This window comes from Paramormyrops kingsleyae, chromosome 6, assembly GCF_048594095.1.
Source record: "Paramormyrops kingsleyae isolate MSU_618 chromosome 6, PKINGS_0.4, whole genome shotgun sequence".
Classification (NCBI taxonomy): Eukaryota; Metazoa; Chordata; class Actinopteri; order Osteoglossiformes; family Mormyridae; genus Paramormyrops; species Paramormyrops kingsleyae.
Window position 1 is genome coordinate 27,989,611 of NC_132802.1, and position 17,542 is coordinate 28,007,152.

At 40.7% G+C, this 17,542-nt stretch overlaps 1 protein-coding gene across 2 annotated transcripts in view; it reads right to left on the bottom strand.

Moving 5' to 3' along the window:
• Positions 1-17,542, bottom strand: part of xkr7b (XK, Kell blood group complex subunit-related family, member 7b) — a 54,941-nt gene extending 37,399 nt beyond the window's left edge. Inside the window, exons 1-2 of one of the 2 annotated variants that reach the window (XM_072712971.1) lie at positions 17,016-17,045; positions 1,008-1,093 (exon numbers count right to left, since the gene is read on the bottom strand). In XM_072712971.1, coding sequence (XP_072569072.1) covers positions 1,008-1,072 — 65 coding nt within the window. In that variant the 5' untranslated portion in view covers positions 1,073-1,093; positions 17,016-17,045. Of the gene's footprint in view, positions 1-1,007; positions 1,094-17,015 lie in introns of both variants that reach the window. The other variant, XM_023825611.2, reaches the window with a different exon arrangement.

The window sequence follows — 17,542 nt, forward strand, 5'->3', positions numbered from 1 at the left end:
TTCCTGTAATTTACATGCACATGTTTGTCAAATTTACCCAGGTGATCAAAGTCTTGAACTGAACTTTGTTGGCCACCTTGCCAAAGGTTTCATGGTCAGGAAGAGCCACATCAAACATGTAATCTAAACAGTACAGGCCTACCCACTGTCAAACTGCTGTAGCTACAGTGAGAACTACAAAAAAGGGAGACTAATGCACAGTAAACCATTTCCAAGCAGTACTGCATGCTCTACATATTGCAATGGATTAATGCTGAGTTAAGTATACATGCTTATAATAGTAAATACATATAATAGTGTAACCATTTTCCAAAAAGAAACACTATTGAAAAAAAGGTTTGGTGGGTTCATATTTCAACTCATATTTTGAAACGGTTAAATTACTGTTAAGTATATTGTTACATTTACAGAACCTTCACATTATAACATACACTGATCAAGTCAATGTGTGCAGCGCTGAGCACAGATAACATTTGTAATTCAGCTCAGCCAAAAAATGCCACATTAGGGTCAGACCAGTCGACTCACATTGAATTCTAATATTCTATGCTATTTTGTTCTGTGGAAAGGCCTGGGCAGAGTCAGAAAGAGAGCAAAGTCAGTTCCATTAATCTCATGCCTGCAAAAATAGTGTTCTTCAGCCCTTTCTACTGTGTAAATTCCCCTGTACGTTCTACCCATATCTGATGTTTTGGAGAAAAGTCCTGAAAAATAGCAACTGGTTTCCTAAGGCTGGGTTTTTAGTTCTGAGAACTCCACTAGGAAAAGGAAACCCTTTGTTATACTGTAGAACTATTCTGGAGAAAACCCTCAAAAATGATTCAGTGTAAATGAAGAGGAAATTCTTAGAACAATGGTAGCTAGATACTGGATGAAGTGACATACAGGAGGCTACCTGAATGGAGTCTTCACAACAACAAACTGTCATGCCCGGCTCGTCCGATCCTCCTGTGTGCCACGCCCCCCTCGTTACCTCGTGTTAATTCCCGATCGTAATCACCTGTTACCTGTTATGTTCAGCCTGTCCTGTGTATTTAGTCCGCGTCTGAGTTAGTTTCCCCAGATCCGTCATTGATGTGCGTCGCTGTCTACCCTGTTTGTGAGAATAAAACCCCTTTTACTTTTGGATTCTCGTCTGCCTGCCTGGTATTTGCCCACTTCCTGCCTGCTTGCCGGACAGCGGTTACAACACAAACATCCCAGAATATACACATAGACCACTTTTACTAACAGCATGGGCTACATAAAAGCCAAAATGGGGGAAGAAAACCAGGCAGATAATTATACACATGGAGATACGGCAACATTTTTGCTAAATTCTAAAGGCATAAAATTATTATGCTTTGTTATGGCAAAAAATTTTAGTAAAATAGTGACAAATTGAACTACACATTCTCTTCAGAAAGGAAAACAAAAACCAAATATGGCTGATATAAAATGGAGTACATCCTTGCACAAGTACACAAAAGATACAAATTCTATTGACTACCTTAGTCTTGATTGTACCAAAAATGCAACAAGGCAAACACATAAAAAGAGTACTTCCTTAGCAAATTGATGTACTAAAATATAGGTACCTTTTTACATTTCAGAGAATAATTCTTTTAAAAAAACTAAGTGAATTATTTAACATTGCAGTACAAAGTACAGTGGACAATTACATTGTCAATTGCCTAAGCACCTACTTAAACAAAGCCTTTATCATAATCCATACTCCATGTTTCAGTTTATGGCAATCATCTGTAAAATAATGTTCAGAAATCTTCAGTTTTTTTTACTTTACTCATCTGTACAAAGAGAAAGCATAAGTTGTGCAAACAGTGGTCGAATTATCACACATGCCATCAACCTTACTGGAACACTCTCAGTTAAGTGAATTACTGGTATTTCTTTGGAACACCTACTCTGGTGGACCAAACCTTTCAAATAAGGTGGGTTCTTACAAACAAACTACACATTTTGATAACACTTTACTAGGAGCTCACATCTACAGTATAATGCATTACGGATACTTTCATAATGCATTATAATGGTTGGTGTAGGGATTAAGGAGGCTTTGTACTGCATTTCTATATAACATCACAAAAACTGACACTAATAGGAAAAAACAAGCAACAGAGCAGGTGTTGCTCCAGGGATCTCTTCTCTATCCTGCTTCCCTGCACATCAGTCAAATTGTCACGTTTCTTCAATGGTCTAAAATGCACAATGCTTGTCTTCAGCACATGGGAGTTTTGGTAACATTTTATTTAAAGCTATCATTTATGGTGTATTATATATTATAGCTAGAGGGTTAGTCTGAGACTTACTAAAGCATAATAGCCTCCTCTTTCATACGGCATTATAGTGTTGATTATACTCCATATATACTCCAACGAAGCTCTCATCTATAATGCACTACAGGATACCTTCATAATGCTTTATAAGGGTCAGTATACAAATTAATAAAGCATTATAGCATCTTCAATTGACAGTCATAAGGCATCATTGTGTTAATTATGATACTTGAATAAGTTGCAATGAGGGGTGGCATAATGGTGCAGTGGTTAGCACTGTTGCCTCATACGCCTGGGACTAGGGTTTGAATCTTCACCTTGGCTCCATGTGTGTGGAATTTGCACACACATGTCTCCATGGGGTTTCTGCTGGGTACGCCAGTTTCCCCCCACATTAGAAAAATATGCTAAGGTGTGAGAGAATAGTTTGCAAGTGTGCCATGCAGTGGGTTGGCGCCCCATCCTGGGTTGTTCCCTGCCTTTTGCCCATAGCCTCTGGGATAGGCTCCAGACCCCCTGCAACCATGAATAGAACAAGCAGTTTCCAAAAATGGATGGATGGATAAGCTTAAATGAAGCTCTCATCTATAATGAACTATTGATAACTTCATAATGCATTATAATGGTGGTATTTAGTATTATACATCAGAGCTTTATAAAGCATTCATAATGAATAATAAACATGCAGAGAATGTGTTGTGCCTTTTTATAAATATTTATAACAACGTTTATGATTTTTGAATGCATTATAATATGCTATGAATATATTCATAGGTTCTTATAGACATACTATCTACTGTATGTAGTGAGCCTACTCATGGGGTCTGTACTTTGGGCTGTAAGCTGTACTGAATATATATGTAGGTTTTTTTCTTTTTAATTATTAATGGCTTACGTTCTCCTCATCTGACTTTTTGTGTAGATGGAGCTGATGCCGTAGATTTAGTGCATTGTTCTTACTCATCAAACAGAGAACTCCTTGGAACATGCAGCCAAATATTAAAATAAACTCAGTAAAATTATTTAAAAGTAAATTTTTGGTTGGTCTGAATTGTTCAGTCTTAGATGATAACATATATGGTGATGGATAGATCTCAATACTATCTTGGAAGTCAATGAATATTTTCACTATGGAAGCAGGGAGCCCAGTTTAAACAGAAGGTTTAGAGCTTTATAAACATGGTAAACATTAATCTGGATGTTCACCTTTGTACTGTTCACAAAAAGATCAAAAAACAATGTGTCTTTGTCCTACGAGCCCACAGAGTGCATGCTCCTTTCTAAAGTGATGAAGATCTGAAGCAGTGAAACTGATTTCAAAGGAAGCAAATTAACAAGTCATCAAGGTAACTCATATAGCCTCTGCCCACATCACTAGCTATTCAGAGCAGGACAGAAAGCTTTAAACTGTAACCAAACTCTTCTGGCATCTAGTGTGCTTTAGTTGTTCAACAGTGACAAAAAAGGTGTCCCTTTTTCTTTTTTTGTTATCAGGGTGCTATTAGATTTTCTAGTCACAGTTTTATTTCAACCAGGATGTCACCGGATGTGGATGTAACTCATCATCAAATCACTATTTCATCAAGTATTTACAAGTATTCCCTGGTGTCCCATCCAGGACAGAGTTGCTATTTGAAAATGTGATAAAGGTCACTCAGGTGAAAAGTTCAGTTCCGTTTCATTCCATGTAAAGTACTGCTGTCTTTGTGATGCCAGGATCTCTCCACGCTAGATCATAAGTGCTCATGCATTTTGCAGCAGTGTTTTGATGTTAACAAGATCTGCTACTGAGGTCCACCTACACCCTTTGAAACCTCACCTCACCCAATTCTAATACTGCCTATAGAGTTCTTTTTATTGTAGACGGTTATGTAGCAAGGTACTGTTGCTATGGCACATGCAATGTATTTTATCAAGTCTTTTTGAAATATGTTCTTTTCATGCAGAATATTTTTATCAAAGGCAACAGAGAAACATGTAAAATAAACAACAGACTTTGATGAAAATGATTTGCCGTTGAATTGATTTCTTATTTTCATTGCAATCATAGTGATGAATGCACTGGAATATTTAACACAAGCATGAATCTCCACTAACCCCCCCCCCTCCGCCCCCCGAAGACTTGTCAACAATCATAAATATCTGAGGGGAAGACTCTCAGCCCCTTTCACTACTGGCTTCCCTAAATGTGGGAACACGACCAGAGGAACACACAGGTGGTATCAGAATGGCCCAGGTGCACACGTACAGACAATAATTTAAACACAAACAGAAGATGAAGTAAAAAAACTCTAGCAAAGTGATTCAAAGGGACACATAAAGGGCATTTCTAAGCACCACCTGAAAGACAGTACTCTGCCAGTTCAGCACATCATCTGTAATGTGTCCAAAGCCCATTGTCCCCGCAGCACATTTACTGATTATGTGTATTGCACCTCTGCCTGCTGACTATCAGCTGTTGGTCCCATTACCTGAGTGTTTGAGTCACCAACCCCCCCAGAGCAGGTTTGAATGGACATTGCATTAAAGGTGTCCCTGGGTGACTTCCACCCTCTTTCACACCAGCTGCCTTTCATTCCCTGACTATGGAGGCAAAGGAGAAAGACCATGGTGGTCTAAGCCTGGACGTGGCTGTAGCTAGTTGCCCTGCAGGCTGTTGATTGATAAGGAGTTTGAGCTGATGCTTCATAGCTACTGAAACAAGTAATAAGCTATAACCTAGCATTATAAATGCAAATAGGCTAATTCCTCGTAAGTGTGAGTATGGCTGAGTAAAACATTAGTCCTCTTGCCAAACACATAAACCAGGTTGTACGGTATGTGTTTTCCTACAAACGCTGTGGCAGATCTCTAAAGTTTTAAAGAATACAACAATTAAAAGAATCAGGGCCTGCCAGAGACTAACCAAGGATCCAGAGACCCACAGGATACACGTCCGAGGGTCTGCATTCGGTGCGAGAGGAAGGTAATTAGCCCTGCTGACCCGCTGTCTTGAGCTGCTAGCAGCCATGTAAACCGCGAGCCAACAGCCGCTGCAACTGACTGCATCCAAACTGTAGGACTTCCATTCTTTCTGGACATCCCTAAGTGACTGTTTGGCCTACAGGGTCTTTGATAATCCCCCTTTAATCTTTCATCAGAGTAACCTGATGCGGCAACGATCATAAACGTGCTAATGAAGCGGAACCCGTCTTATTACAGGAGCGGATATAGGGAAAAAAAAGAAATGAAAGCTGATCCCAGTTCAGCTCATACATCTGCACGGGACAAATGGTAATGGCTTTTGAGCAGTACTGAGCAGTACCGGTCAAAGACCATGTGGAGCCCTAGGCAAGCCTTGGTGCTGGTGCCCGTTCTCCGAGACAAAGTGGAATTGGCTCGTTAAGTCGGCGTCCCCTCAGGAAATGGCACCCAACACCCGGACGTACAGCAAGTGACCAACTTACCAGCTCAGGCTTTCGCTATTAAGTGGGTTTAGTAGTATTCTTAGACTATTTTAATGCTCCATCTCATGAAAGAAAAGTTCAAGATGCTTACAACTGATAGAACAAAGGTACAAAACCCCAATGAATGAATGAGGTCATTTTGTATTTGCTATAGTTTAGGCAAAACAAGGGTTGTTTTACAATATCTAATTTATTTCCTGCATCCACAATTAAGAATGATCATGCAAAATCTCAACAGTTCAATCCAGTGAAACTATCACCTAAATTCTTTTGCCATTGTACAATGGGGTTGTACTAAGCTGATGTGATTGTCCTAAGTATACATAAATGAAAACAAGGCGGCCGCTATTTTAGCGGGGAACGAATAGTAACAGCAGCAAAAGTCCAAAGTTTCTTTTGTATATCTTCGGTTCGTAAAAATTAAGGTAAAGACACCGAAGAATTACTGGAAATGCGACAGAAAGCTTAGCTAAAAGCCATCAATTGAAAGAACTTGAACTACAGTAACTGTCAAGAAGTAGCATTTTGTGTGTTCTGAGCATTTCCCTATAGGCAGAGATGGGCAGTATTTCAATGAAATATATTTAAAAGACATATTTATTTACTTTAGAGTATCTGTTATTTGTATTTTGCTGGATGGAAAAAAATCTGATGTAATTTGTAACAAAATACTTTGAGAGATTGTATTTTATGTATGTAAAATATTTTTAAAACTTAATATGTTATTTTAAGAACCTTCATCACCAGGCTTACAGACTTTTAAATACTGTATATACATTTAACATTGGAAACTTTCTGCAGCTGAACAATGTACATTTTCAATTTTCCCTGGTTAAAATGGCTGCTACGCACAAATAGTGATGTAATACACATGTAGGTTAATACAACCCATTGTTTCAAGTAGTAATCAGTAAACTCCTCCCCCTTCATTTGCATCCTAACAGAGTGTGTATTGTTTTTGTGCGCTAGGGCTAAGCCTCTGTGTCTGTGATTGGAAGGTCACTGATTTGAGCCCCGCCCTCAGCAGAGTAATCACGTCTGTGGGCCCTTGAGCAAGGCCCTTAACCCCCAGCTCCCTGGGCGCTGCACCAGGTGGCTGCCCTTCCTTGCCAAGCTTGCTGTCACCTGCTACATGTCTGTGTATAAATGAGAGCAAGATGGGGTAGGCGAAAAAAGAATTTCCCCATGGGGATCAATAAAGTATTATCATTTCATAAATAGGCCAACTACCCCATTATACTTCCCATCTCTGAAACAGTAAGACATGGCACATTCAAGAATGTCACAGGGTCAACACTTGGACCAGAAAGGTAAAATACACACACACACACACAGCCGTGGAAAAAATTAAGAGACCACTCTATATTTTCAAACAAATCCGCATTTTAAAATCCTGGTTTAATCCTGGTACTGCTGGTAAAAGCTATGCTGAGCAGCAGGATGCTTTCAGGTTCAAAATTTCTGAGACAGCAGCACACAAGAATAAGGTGGAGCAGGAGACACTGGGAAAGACCAGAAACCAGCCAGGTAGAGGGTAGAAGGGGCATTCTAATGGCAGAGATGACTGTTAACTTATCTCACAGTTCGTCATGAATTGGAGGATGACATCAAGTGACCTTCAGAAGGAATAGGAAACATTAAGTGCAGGTGTGAGGTGCACTGCTAGGACAGTTTGTATCAGGCTCATAGAAGCAGGACTGAAGTCCCATAAGGCAAGGAAGCAGCCCTTCATGAATGAGAAGCACGGAATAGGCAGGCTGGAGTTTGCTAAAAAATATATATATATATATTATTATAAGATGCAACCCTAAAAAATATCTCTTTGTGTGTGTGTGTGTGTGTGTGTGCGTGTGTGTGTGTGTATACACTCTAGCTTCTGACCTTTTGGTGCTATCACAATAGAATAGGGCCTTTAATTTGGTAATACAGTATGTATCCCAGGAGAGGCCTTTAGGTGCTCTTAAGCAAGGCACTTAACCCAAATAGCTATTTATATGTCCATATAAACAGATTACATGTGAAACTGCATGTTGCTTTAGCCATTTCTCAAGTGTTTTGCAAACAATTAATTTTCATGAATTTAATTGGTGAGGAGGTTCTTTTGTCCAAAGCATCCAGACAGAATACGGCCCACTATTGTTTCTCTATCAATGTCCACATGCTGAGCTCAGTGACCATAACATTTAGCAGAGATGAGCTACTTAACCTGAGTCATTCCAGTAAAGCAATGGGATAAACAGGTGAGACTGTGCATTATTTAAAAGGGGAGGGGCTAATCAGGCAGCCATACTCTAGGTCATCATTGGGCACGTTTCAAAACAACCGTACTTGGACCAGGGCCAAGTAGGCTTAGACTCATTTTAGCAACTGTTTTTATAAATCTCTTCCACTCTTGTCCTGTTAAACAAACAGGGGGCTGCTAATTCCTCCACCTGACATGGTACTCCTCTGCCCTTCTGATGTGTCCATTTGTATTCACAGTCAGCCTACAGTGTATGACTTCGCCTGCCTGTCTGCAAGCAGCACGCCGCCATGTGTCCTGCATGCATCGCACACGTTCGGCAGGAACAGGGACACATGGCCGCCGTCACCTTCAACACCTCGCACGGGGTAGCAGAGCCCTGCCCCCTCGCCGCACCTCACAGCCTCCCCCCCCCCAAATCCCAACAAACCCGGAAACGAAAGGCAGCCTCCCCGGTCCTAGTGAGTCTGTAGGAGGGGGCCATTTTCGCTTGATTTCCCCCACAGCCCCACAGGGCCGCCGGTCAGCAGCAGATATTGCTGCGGGACAATAAGAGGAAAAGAAATCCGGCCATGTACCCCCCCCCCCGCCCCGCCCCCGACAGAGCGCGAGCCAATTCTGCGGTCTCCAGGCCGCCTAGCCGCAGATGGCTAATGCGGCACAGTGGGGCTCGAACCCGAGTACCCGCTGCAGGATGCGCATGCCTTGACCGGCCCTCCACAGAAATAGAATTTGAAGCGCGGTGCTTTTTGATTGGATTCTTCTAAGCCCAGAGCAATCACGCAGGCCCCCCCATCCCTGAGCCTCGTGGCAGGAATGGCCTGGCCGGCATCTCCGGCTCTCACCATATGGGGACCAGAGTGTCGGAGATGGCTTTTTTCCCTCCCCCCATTACTCATTACCACAGCGTGACTGCCACACTCGACTGGCACACTGCCGTCAAAACCATTGGAGTCAAGTGAGAGGATTGGCTCGGCGCCAAGCTTCATGCTTGTCTCATAAGTAGTGCTTTACAGCCTAGGAGTAGGTAAAGCTCTTAACCAGCTTTCTGCAGCCTGGGACAGCCAAGCCTAGCAGCATTAATGTAATTCCAATCAAATACGACCCAGGTCAACCTGTATTTTCCTGTACCTTTATCCTACTGTAGTCAGTGGGCCGTGTGCAGCAGTATAAGACGAATCTATTTCGCTGCCTTTTTCAGCATGAAGTGTGACCAGGCCGCTGCCTTGGTAGGTACTGATTTTGAATGATTTGATTGAAGCAGTGTTTCCACAGAGAAGGATGGAAGACAGTGAAGGAAATTCTTCGTGGATGATTTGTAGTTTGCCATTGTCACTAAGGATTAACAGAAACAAAAATAATTTTCAAAGCATGTTTTCATCAATAAAACTGTGTTTTTTACAGAACAAAATAAATCCAAATGTATGTTAAATGGTTATTCAATAAAAATAAAATGTTCATATTTGTACTCCACGAAGTATTACATATTTTATTACAGGGCACAAGTCTTTGATCCTAACACTGCTTATTCTATGCAGAACATTATGAGTAATGATATGTTTCTCAATGCTGGATCTGTAAATGAGCCCTTTGTACTTGTATAGTACTCTCTGCCCTTCACAGTCCCAACTGGATTCATGCACTTCTGGAATCACTGTGACTTATTTATGCTTTTTATTAGTATGGTGACACTCTGATTTACTCTATTTCAAATCCATGAAAATCCATTATTCTATACAAAAATACGTGCTAAGTGGGGAAGCTGTAAGTATGTCTTATACAATGGCTCCATACTGGTCCACTTCCATCAGTTATCTACTCACAGACAATTAGGCCGTTTAACAGCAAGATAAGCAAAATATTGACAACACCTCCCATTTCAGTCCACTCTGTTTTCTTGTGTTGGAGACAAAAGAGCAAAGGGTAAAATGAGACGGCTTGATTTATACGCATCCAGAAGCAGCAGGTCATTTGTTCGGGTTCAATGGAAATTCTGTTAAAAAGAACGCAATGTGCAATTCATTTGAGGCAACAAATTAAATTAGATTTTATTGCATCAACATGCAAAATGCTTTATCTTCCTCGGGCTGTTGTTGGACCCGCATCCATGAGGAAAAACATAGGTATTAAAGGTAAAGCCTGGCATACCAATGCATTGCAACAATGGACCAAGGGGCTATGTAATGGCTGTTAAATGAACTATACGTAATTTGATAAAAAAAAAAAAAGTCATTCCTGGCTACGAAAATGCATTAATAACTGAAGTAGGAGATTTCAGTAATCTGTGTTTTTGCATAACAACACAAATATATTCAAGTTTCTACAACAGAAAATGGGAGGAATCTTAAGGCCTTATGATGCGTGAAGGTAAGTTAGGTTTTGGTTACCCCTCATATCGTGTGTTTGTACGAGTGTGTGTTTATGTTGGTTAAACTGAATCAGATAGAATTTTTCTAATCTGAAGCACTGATTGCAGCTCAGTTGCCATTCATAATCAAAACATGGTATATCACAGTAACCTGCTCATTATTCTTCTGAGATGAGAAAGAAGAACGGAGGAGTGTGTCCACAAGGAGGGGATGATCGGATGATCTTACTACCTGCTGGAAGTGACCATTGGGCTTGGCTGTCAGGGCAAGGAGGAGGACAGACAGTGATGGCTGCCTGGGATTCTGATGAGAGTGAACATTTGTGACAGGACTCACTGCTCTGGGGCTTTGAGCAGACCTGGGCTTTTAATCTGGACATGAGTGGGTGGAGCACCTCATACTCACTCATGCTTTAGCGTGGCCTATTTCTGCACGTCAATTCTCAAACGTCAATTTATTAAGCTAAGAACTTTGTAATAATAGTTTCATCGCATTCGTATGCTTGGCTTGTTTTGAAAATAAAATGGGCACCAAAATACTAAAATAATCATGAAATATGCATTACGTGAGGTCATAGACAGGTATTTGTGAGGTCATAGACAGGTATTAGTGAGGTCACAGACGGGTATTTGTGAGGTCATAGACAGGTATTTGTGAGGTCATAGACAGGTATTTGTGAGGTCACAGACAGGTATTCGGCAAGATTTGTGAGTTCTTAGAAAAACTGCATGCTGAATGTGGGGAAGTCTTAGTATTTTCTTAATATTCAGAGGGCTGGGATTCAGTTTTCAACATCCTCAAATGAATTTAAAACTTGAGCCTCATGAAACAAATGCTGCTACAGTAGCATGTAATAAGAATGGGGATTGATATACATTTTAGGGCCTCTGTAACACTATTTGGGAACCAAATTAACCTGTGTGCCCCACAGCAGCACCTCCAGCTGTTTACGGCTCTGCAGGTGTCAAAGTCAATTGTGGCGTGGGGTAGATGAAGAGCGAGGGTGAGTCGTTGACATTTACATACTGAAAAAAGCCACCATTCCCAGGTCATTTACTGTGTCCAGAAATCCCTGATGATTCGCTCATATCTCCAGATATTTCAGTGAAGCTTCCTTGTCTTGGGATTTGGTTCACCCAAATACCAATTTCTCTGACTACATAATGGAATTCTCTATATTTCTTCCTCTTAGTTCATTTCTTTGTACCAGGAGCGTGGGCAAACAGAAAAGTGGGTCAGGTCTGGCTAGTTGTCGTATGGAGTAAAATTGCAGTGGTGAAAGCCATGTCCTTGAATATGCACCAAAAAAAAAAAAATGCCAGAACTCAGTTCTGAGCCGTACAGCTTTCTGCAGCCTTTTCTGTTTGTCCCCGTAAGACTTTGCTACAGATACTTCACTTACTCATTTGCACTGTCTGACTTTGCTGATGCATTTAACTGAAGCATTCTCATGCATTTATGCAACTGGATGGGTTACCGGAATGATTCAGGTTAAGCAACTTGGTCAGGTGATTACAGCTCCCTCCTGGGAAATGAACATGTAACCATGCTGTTAAGAGTCTTAACTACTACCAGATGCCCTCTACTTAAATTACATGCTATTCTAACTGCAAACATTCTTAGTGTTTTTAAGTGAATGCCTTGTCAGTACATATTTGTGTCCAAAGTATATAGAAACATACAGTACGTCTTCAGTAAATCTTGATTAACTAGAGAAAAACTGCAGGTCAAATCACTTTTCTTTTTCTGATGGAGTGACAGAACTACCACAGAAAAAATACTTACGTAATCACAATGAGCTTCATAGGAGAACAGAAAATGACCTTTAGAAAAATGCCATAATATGCTCTTATGAGTATCTGTGAAGACAAGGATTTCATACCCTACAGAGCAGAATTCCTGCAAGGGTTTTGAATTTTTGGAAATACTGAACATGAGCTTATCAATATAGACAACATATTCTGTCTAAAGTACACAATTTATGTACCCTTAATAAAGACAGCGTTGTATAATAATTAAAAGGTGGAGGGCGAATACTGGCAAGAACTATTCTGTTAAAAAGCCTGTCCCTTTTCACACTAAAAGTTCACCAAATATCACTGGAATAAACTCAAATACTTCAACTGTATGGGTTACTTTGATTTTTCCGCCTCTCAACCTGAATAGCTTCTACGTAAAAACCTTTCTGCTGTATGCAAATCTGGGCAGTCAAAAAATGACTGAGTTGGCTAAGTGCAGCTTTTGCGAGCAATGGGGTCCAGCTACTGCATATTTCACTCTCATCTGCATCCTTGTGTGTCATAAGGGTTGTAAAACATCAGACGCTGGGGGATATGGTGTAACAGCAGTTATGGTACTGGTTTTTTTTTTTTTAAACCAAGGCATCTGACTTTTAAAAACCCATGAGAAGCACTGGTGTTATATCCCTAGTAAAGGTAATAAATATTGCACATAATCACACCTTAGGGATGCGTAAGCAAGCACCTGACTCTGTATTAGGGTCTGTACTCTAAAAAGGAAGCAGCATATACAGAAGGTTCATTGGCTTCATTGTGAAAGGCCAAATCTTATGAGAACACCGTACTTCATGTTCAGCATCTTAAATCACAATTGTGAATTTTTCATGGTCTTGTATTTTATATACTTATATACTTATTCAAATTAGTCACTTCCATTAACTCTTCTCCAAATCACAAAATTACTAAAAACATGCATGTTACTATACTTTTCCTCACCTGACTATTCCCGCAGTGTCTATCATTTTCCTATTTTCTTGTGAAAAAGCTCTCCCTACAAAAGAGGCTTGGATGCACGAATTAACAAGCTGGAAACGAGAAGTCTGAAATGTATCTCACAAACTTTTAAAATTTCAAAACGCTGTAAATGTAATTTGGAATTCAAGACATTATGAACTGAACATATTTCCTTTTCAGAGACTATTATTTTAAGTTTGCTAAAATGTCAGGTGCACATTCATGCCATCCCAGAAACACTTTAAAGCCCTTTAACTTTATTAAAATAACCTTTTTTACTATTCTTCCATTCATTTCTGCTTTATACTCCACATGAAGGGCAGAGTGCTGCTGGGTGCACTTTTACTAAATGTACTTCCTGCATTTGGTACATAAGGTACTGGTATTACTGTAATAGCAGGGCAGGGGGGCATGTTTGAACTATTTTCTCTGGCACCTCTATCCTCTGATGTCGCACTGAAGGAGGACCTAGGTGCCTCGGTCTGAACTCTCTAGGGATTCATGTAGCCTCCAGATCTGGGCGAGGACCTCAAGTAATATCTGACACTCATGCAATTTTCCATAATTCCTCTGCCAATTTTTATATTAGTGAGCATATTTGGGCTTTACTCACAGACATATCAAAGATGTCAAAAACTACCTGAAGCTATTGTATAATCGCTAATCTGAAGCTGTAGCTTCACCAAAACTGTCCCCTCCTCTGCTTTGCTCACTGTGGCTTCCGGTCTGATGCTCATCACATACTTATTCATTGTTCCCATAACATCATGCTTGTCCTTCATGAAGTTTGACATTATACTGTGAGAGACAGTAAATTTTTAAGTGATTTTGGTCTGATCTGTGAGCTCTGCATTATTCCTCCCTCTTTTTTAAGCTTAAAGTTGGTAGGACATGACAAAGTGGTCTCACATTACAGTATGACCTTCATTCATATCTAGAGCCACTCTCATCCCAGATTCTTCTCACGTGCTTCTCCAGATGGTTTTTCACTATAGGCCTGCATATTCAATGTCAGAACAAGGCACTTATCTACAGTAACATGAGGGCCCAGATTCTACATTAGAAGCCGGATCCTCCCCCCTTATTCCAAATGTCTCTGATTGTAGCTAACTTGTGTCATGTCAAATGGCTCTGGTATCATAGTTACCAAAAAAAAAGGATTACCCTGAGGAAATGTGAAATGACTCCTTTGATGCAACTCCAGGAAAATGTTCTTTCCACTCACTGTGCTACAACTAACAGTTGCTTCTCCTCTTGATTTTCAAACTCTAATATAAACAAGCCAATGCATAAAATAACCATATCAAGTGACTTGCAGTTCTCTTGGAATACATACTTCCTCCCCAATGTGGCCATGTCTAATATAATTGTCTATATTACTTGTTGTAAAAAGTTGAAATAATGAGCATGAGGTATGGTTTTAATAGCTGCAAATCATAGAGATCCTGATCCCATATTGATTACACTGGAAACTAACAATCTACCTTTCTTGTGGCCACATATCATTGTTTAAGTCCATATTAATCTGTCTACATCTCTTCTCTTGAAGACATTGTTTTTCCATTTTTGTTTTTATTTGACAGAGGCTCAGCCATGGCATGTTCCCTTTTTGATCTGTCATCCAAAGATAGTATACAATCAGGGTCACCTAAAAATCCATGTCTTTTGTCTTTGAAATGTCCTCTGTCTCCATAACTTCCTCCAGCATGTCACCACAATCATGGAGAACTAGAGATAACAGTCTGCTGACTGGTAGTGTTCCAGAATGTTTTTTTGGCACTCGCTGTCAAGCACTTGCCAAAGCTGAAACGAGTAAGAAAAAGGCCAAGAAAGCTCTTCTTACATTAAGGTGCATTAAGATATCTGCCAAAGTATCTACTGGAGATACAAATTAAATAGCATCAAATAAACTAAATGGCACCAAAAATGCATCATAGGCTTCTACACTCATGACCCCAAATGAAGTCACATTTAACCAAGAAACAAAGAAATTAACACAATTTCCTGTTAAAAATGGGTCAAACTTGCTCACAGCATATTAAGAGGGTTAAGTACAAGGAACCTAATCTGGACCCCTTTAACCTAACAGCAGGGAATAATTTAACACTTCCAGCTATGTTGATTAGAAATTCCACAGGCCACCTTTACTTAACTATTCCACTGAAAATGGAAAAAAAAACCTCTTGGGCTTTTAGTGGGAGTAATGAACCTCTAGAGATACATAAATAAAAGCTTTATGAGACAGGAATACATGCATGTGTTTCTGCAAAGATGGGGAAACACAAGCTACACGCCTATACAGTCAGAGCCAAAGCAACAGATATGCCTAACACTGTTACCAAAGTATGCATACAGTGACCTCTGTAATGCTGAAGAACATGCAAATGTCAAGTGATATGCTGAAACATTATTTCCCTACTGACACAAATACAGACAGGCTAAGTCTTTAGAGAATCATCAGTAACTGCTATAATGATTAGGACTACAGCACCACTGTAATCACCCCCTCCCAAGATGTCCAAGCCCTGGATTAGGCTTACTGTGGCCCAGTGGTTATAGAAGATGGATAGATAGGTGATGATGATAAATTTGGGCAAGGTCTTTTGAATAAATACCTCCAGTAAGATGTATTCAATGGTTATGTTACACATAATACTGTCACCAAAGGCACATGGCTATATCCCATCCATCCATTTCAGATTAACACTGATCCAATACAGAATCGAAATGGCTTATTCTATAAATTTCAAATGTAACAGAACCACTGACGTCATTCTTTTTGAGTTATTAAATAATTTATATTTATATTTTCACAATTACTAAAGATATGAATTTTATCCTGTATAGGATAAGCACCTGAAAACGGATGGATTGATGAATTCAATATTATGTAGTTAAAATACTGGAAGGAATATGTTGATATTCTTACAGTTTGATTGCTGGTACAAACCAGGTAGTACCAAAGGTTATCCGTATAAACATGGTTGTGAAAAGAGACTTTTTTAGTTTGAAAACCATAGACACAGGTAGAAAGAAACACAGTCAAGTTATTGTGATGTTTATAGTTCCATGAATACACATACTGTATAATATATTATCTGACTAGTTGGACAGTGTTTCACCTATAAAAGTGCATGCCTGTATATATGTGCTGTTTATATTACATTTCTATAGCTGTGCATTAACGCAACATGCAACATTTGTTAACTTTCCAGACTTCACAAAAGAAATAAAATCATTTATATCTGCAAAGATAAAATGGATCTCTTAAAAAAAACAGACGGCAATTAACTGTTAAATGTCAAATTGATGTTTTCTGCTAGAGATTATTGACCTACTAGACAGTTAAACGAGGGGGCAGACTTCCTATACTTAGCAGTGATGAATTGGCCAGACAATAGGAAATATGGGAGGCCGCTGCGTCCGAGATCCTCGTCTAAGGTTTCCTCAGCGCTTCAATCAGCATGACTCTTCATATCTGACTTATTATCGGACAAATATGCACAACATTGCTGGTTGCTTTGGGAGTTTTTCTTTCAGTTTTTTTTTTTTTTTTCCGATGAGTTTTGAACTCCGTGAGAAAGTAGGTCTGATCACACCACCATCTCTGATCACACCACCACCTACAGCACGCCGGCTGCTGCCCCATCTCAAAAGTCTCGATCTCCTGATTAAACCCATAACACATGCATACCTGCTCACAGTAAACTAACACGCATATCGCAATGACACATCAGGCTGGACGATTTGGGAAAGCATGCCGAAGAAGCGGCCAAATTATGAAAACGTGAAGCATCACATCTGTACTTTTTTGTTATCCACCACAATGGGAAAATACACAGCCCATGCGATTCACTTAGATCGGCAATTGTCTTTAAATGTCTTTACACACCTGGATTTGCTCATCGGGAAACGTAATAGCGTCTTACCTCCAGACTTGTCCTAACTGCAGGATATGAATGAAGGACTGAAAGAGCCACATGCACGCCCTGCAGCACCTCTGGGTGCCGCTCCTGGTGCCTGTCGCAGGCGGGGACCCGGCAGCGCCGTCGGCGCCTCGCTGTTCGCTGCCCTTGGTGCTGAAATTGCAATGAGCCCCGGACGCCGCCGCCACCGCCGTCGCTCCGTTAACGCCGCCCGGGATGTCTGAGTAATCATAGACGAACCACCTGAAACTTAACACCTGAACCACCACGGAGGGAACCACCACGAAGACCAGCGTCAGCCCGAACCAGCAGTAGTCCCGCCTCAGGTAGTAGTCCGCAGCCAGCCACAGGTCGGTGGCCCCGTCCGAGAAGAAGACCAGCAGGGCGCACAGGACCCAGCAGCAGTCCTGCAGGGAGTAGCGCTTGGCGGCGCGGCGAGCGGGAGGCGGCCGCTGGTCGAGGGCAGCCGGACACCGGGGAAGGGACTCATTCTGCATAGACACGACTGCTCCATCCGATTTAGCGGCCAT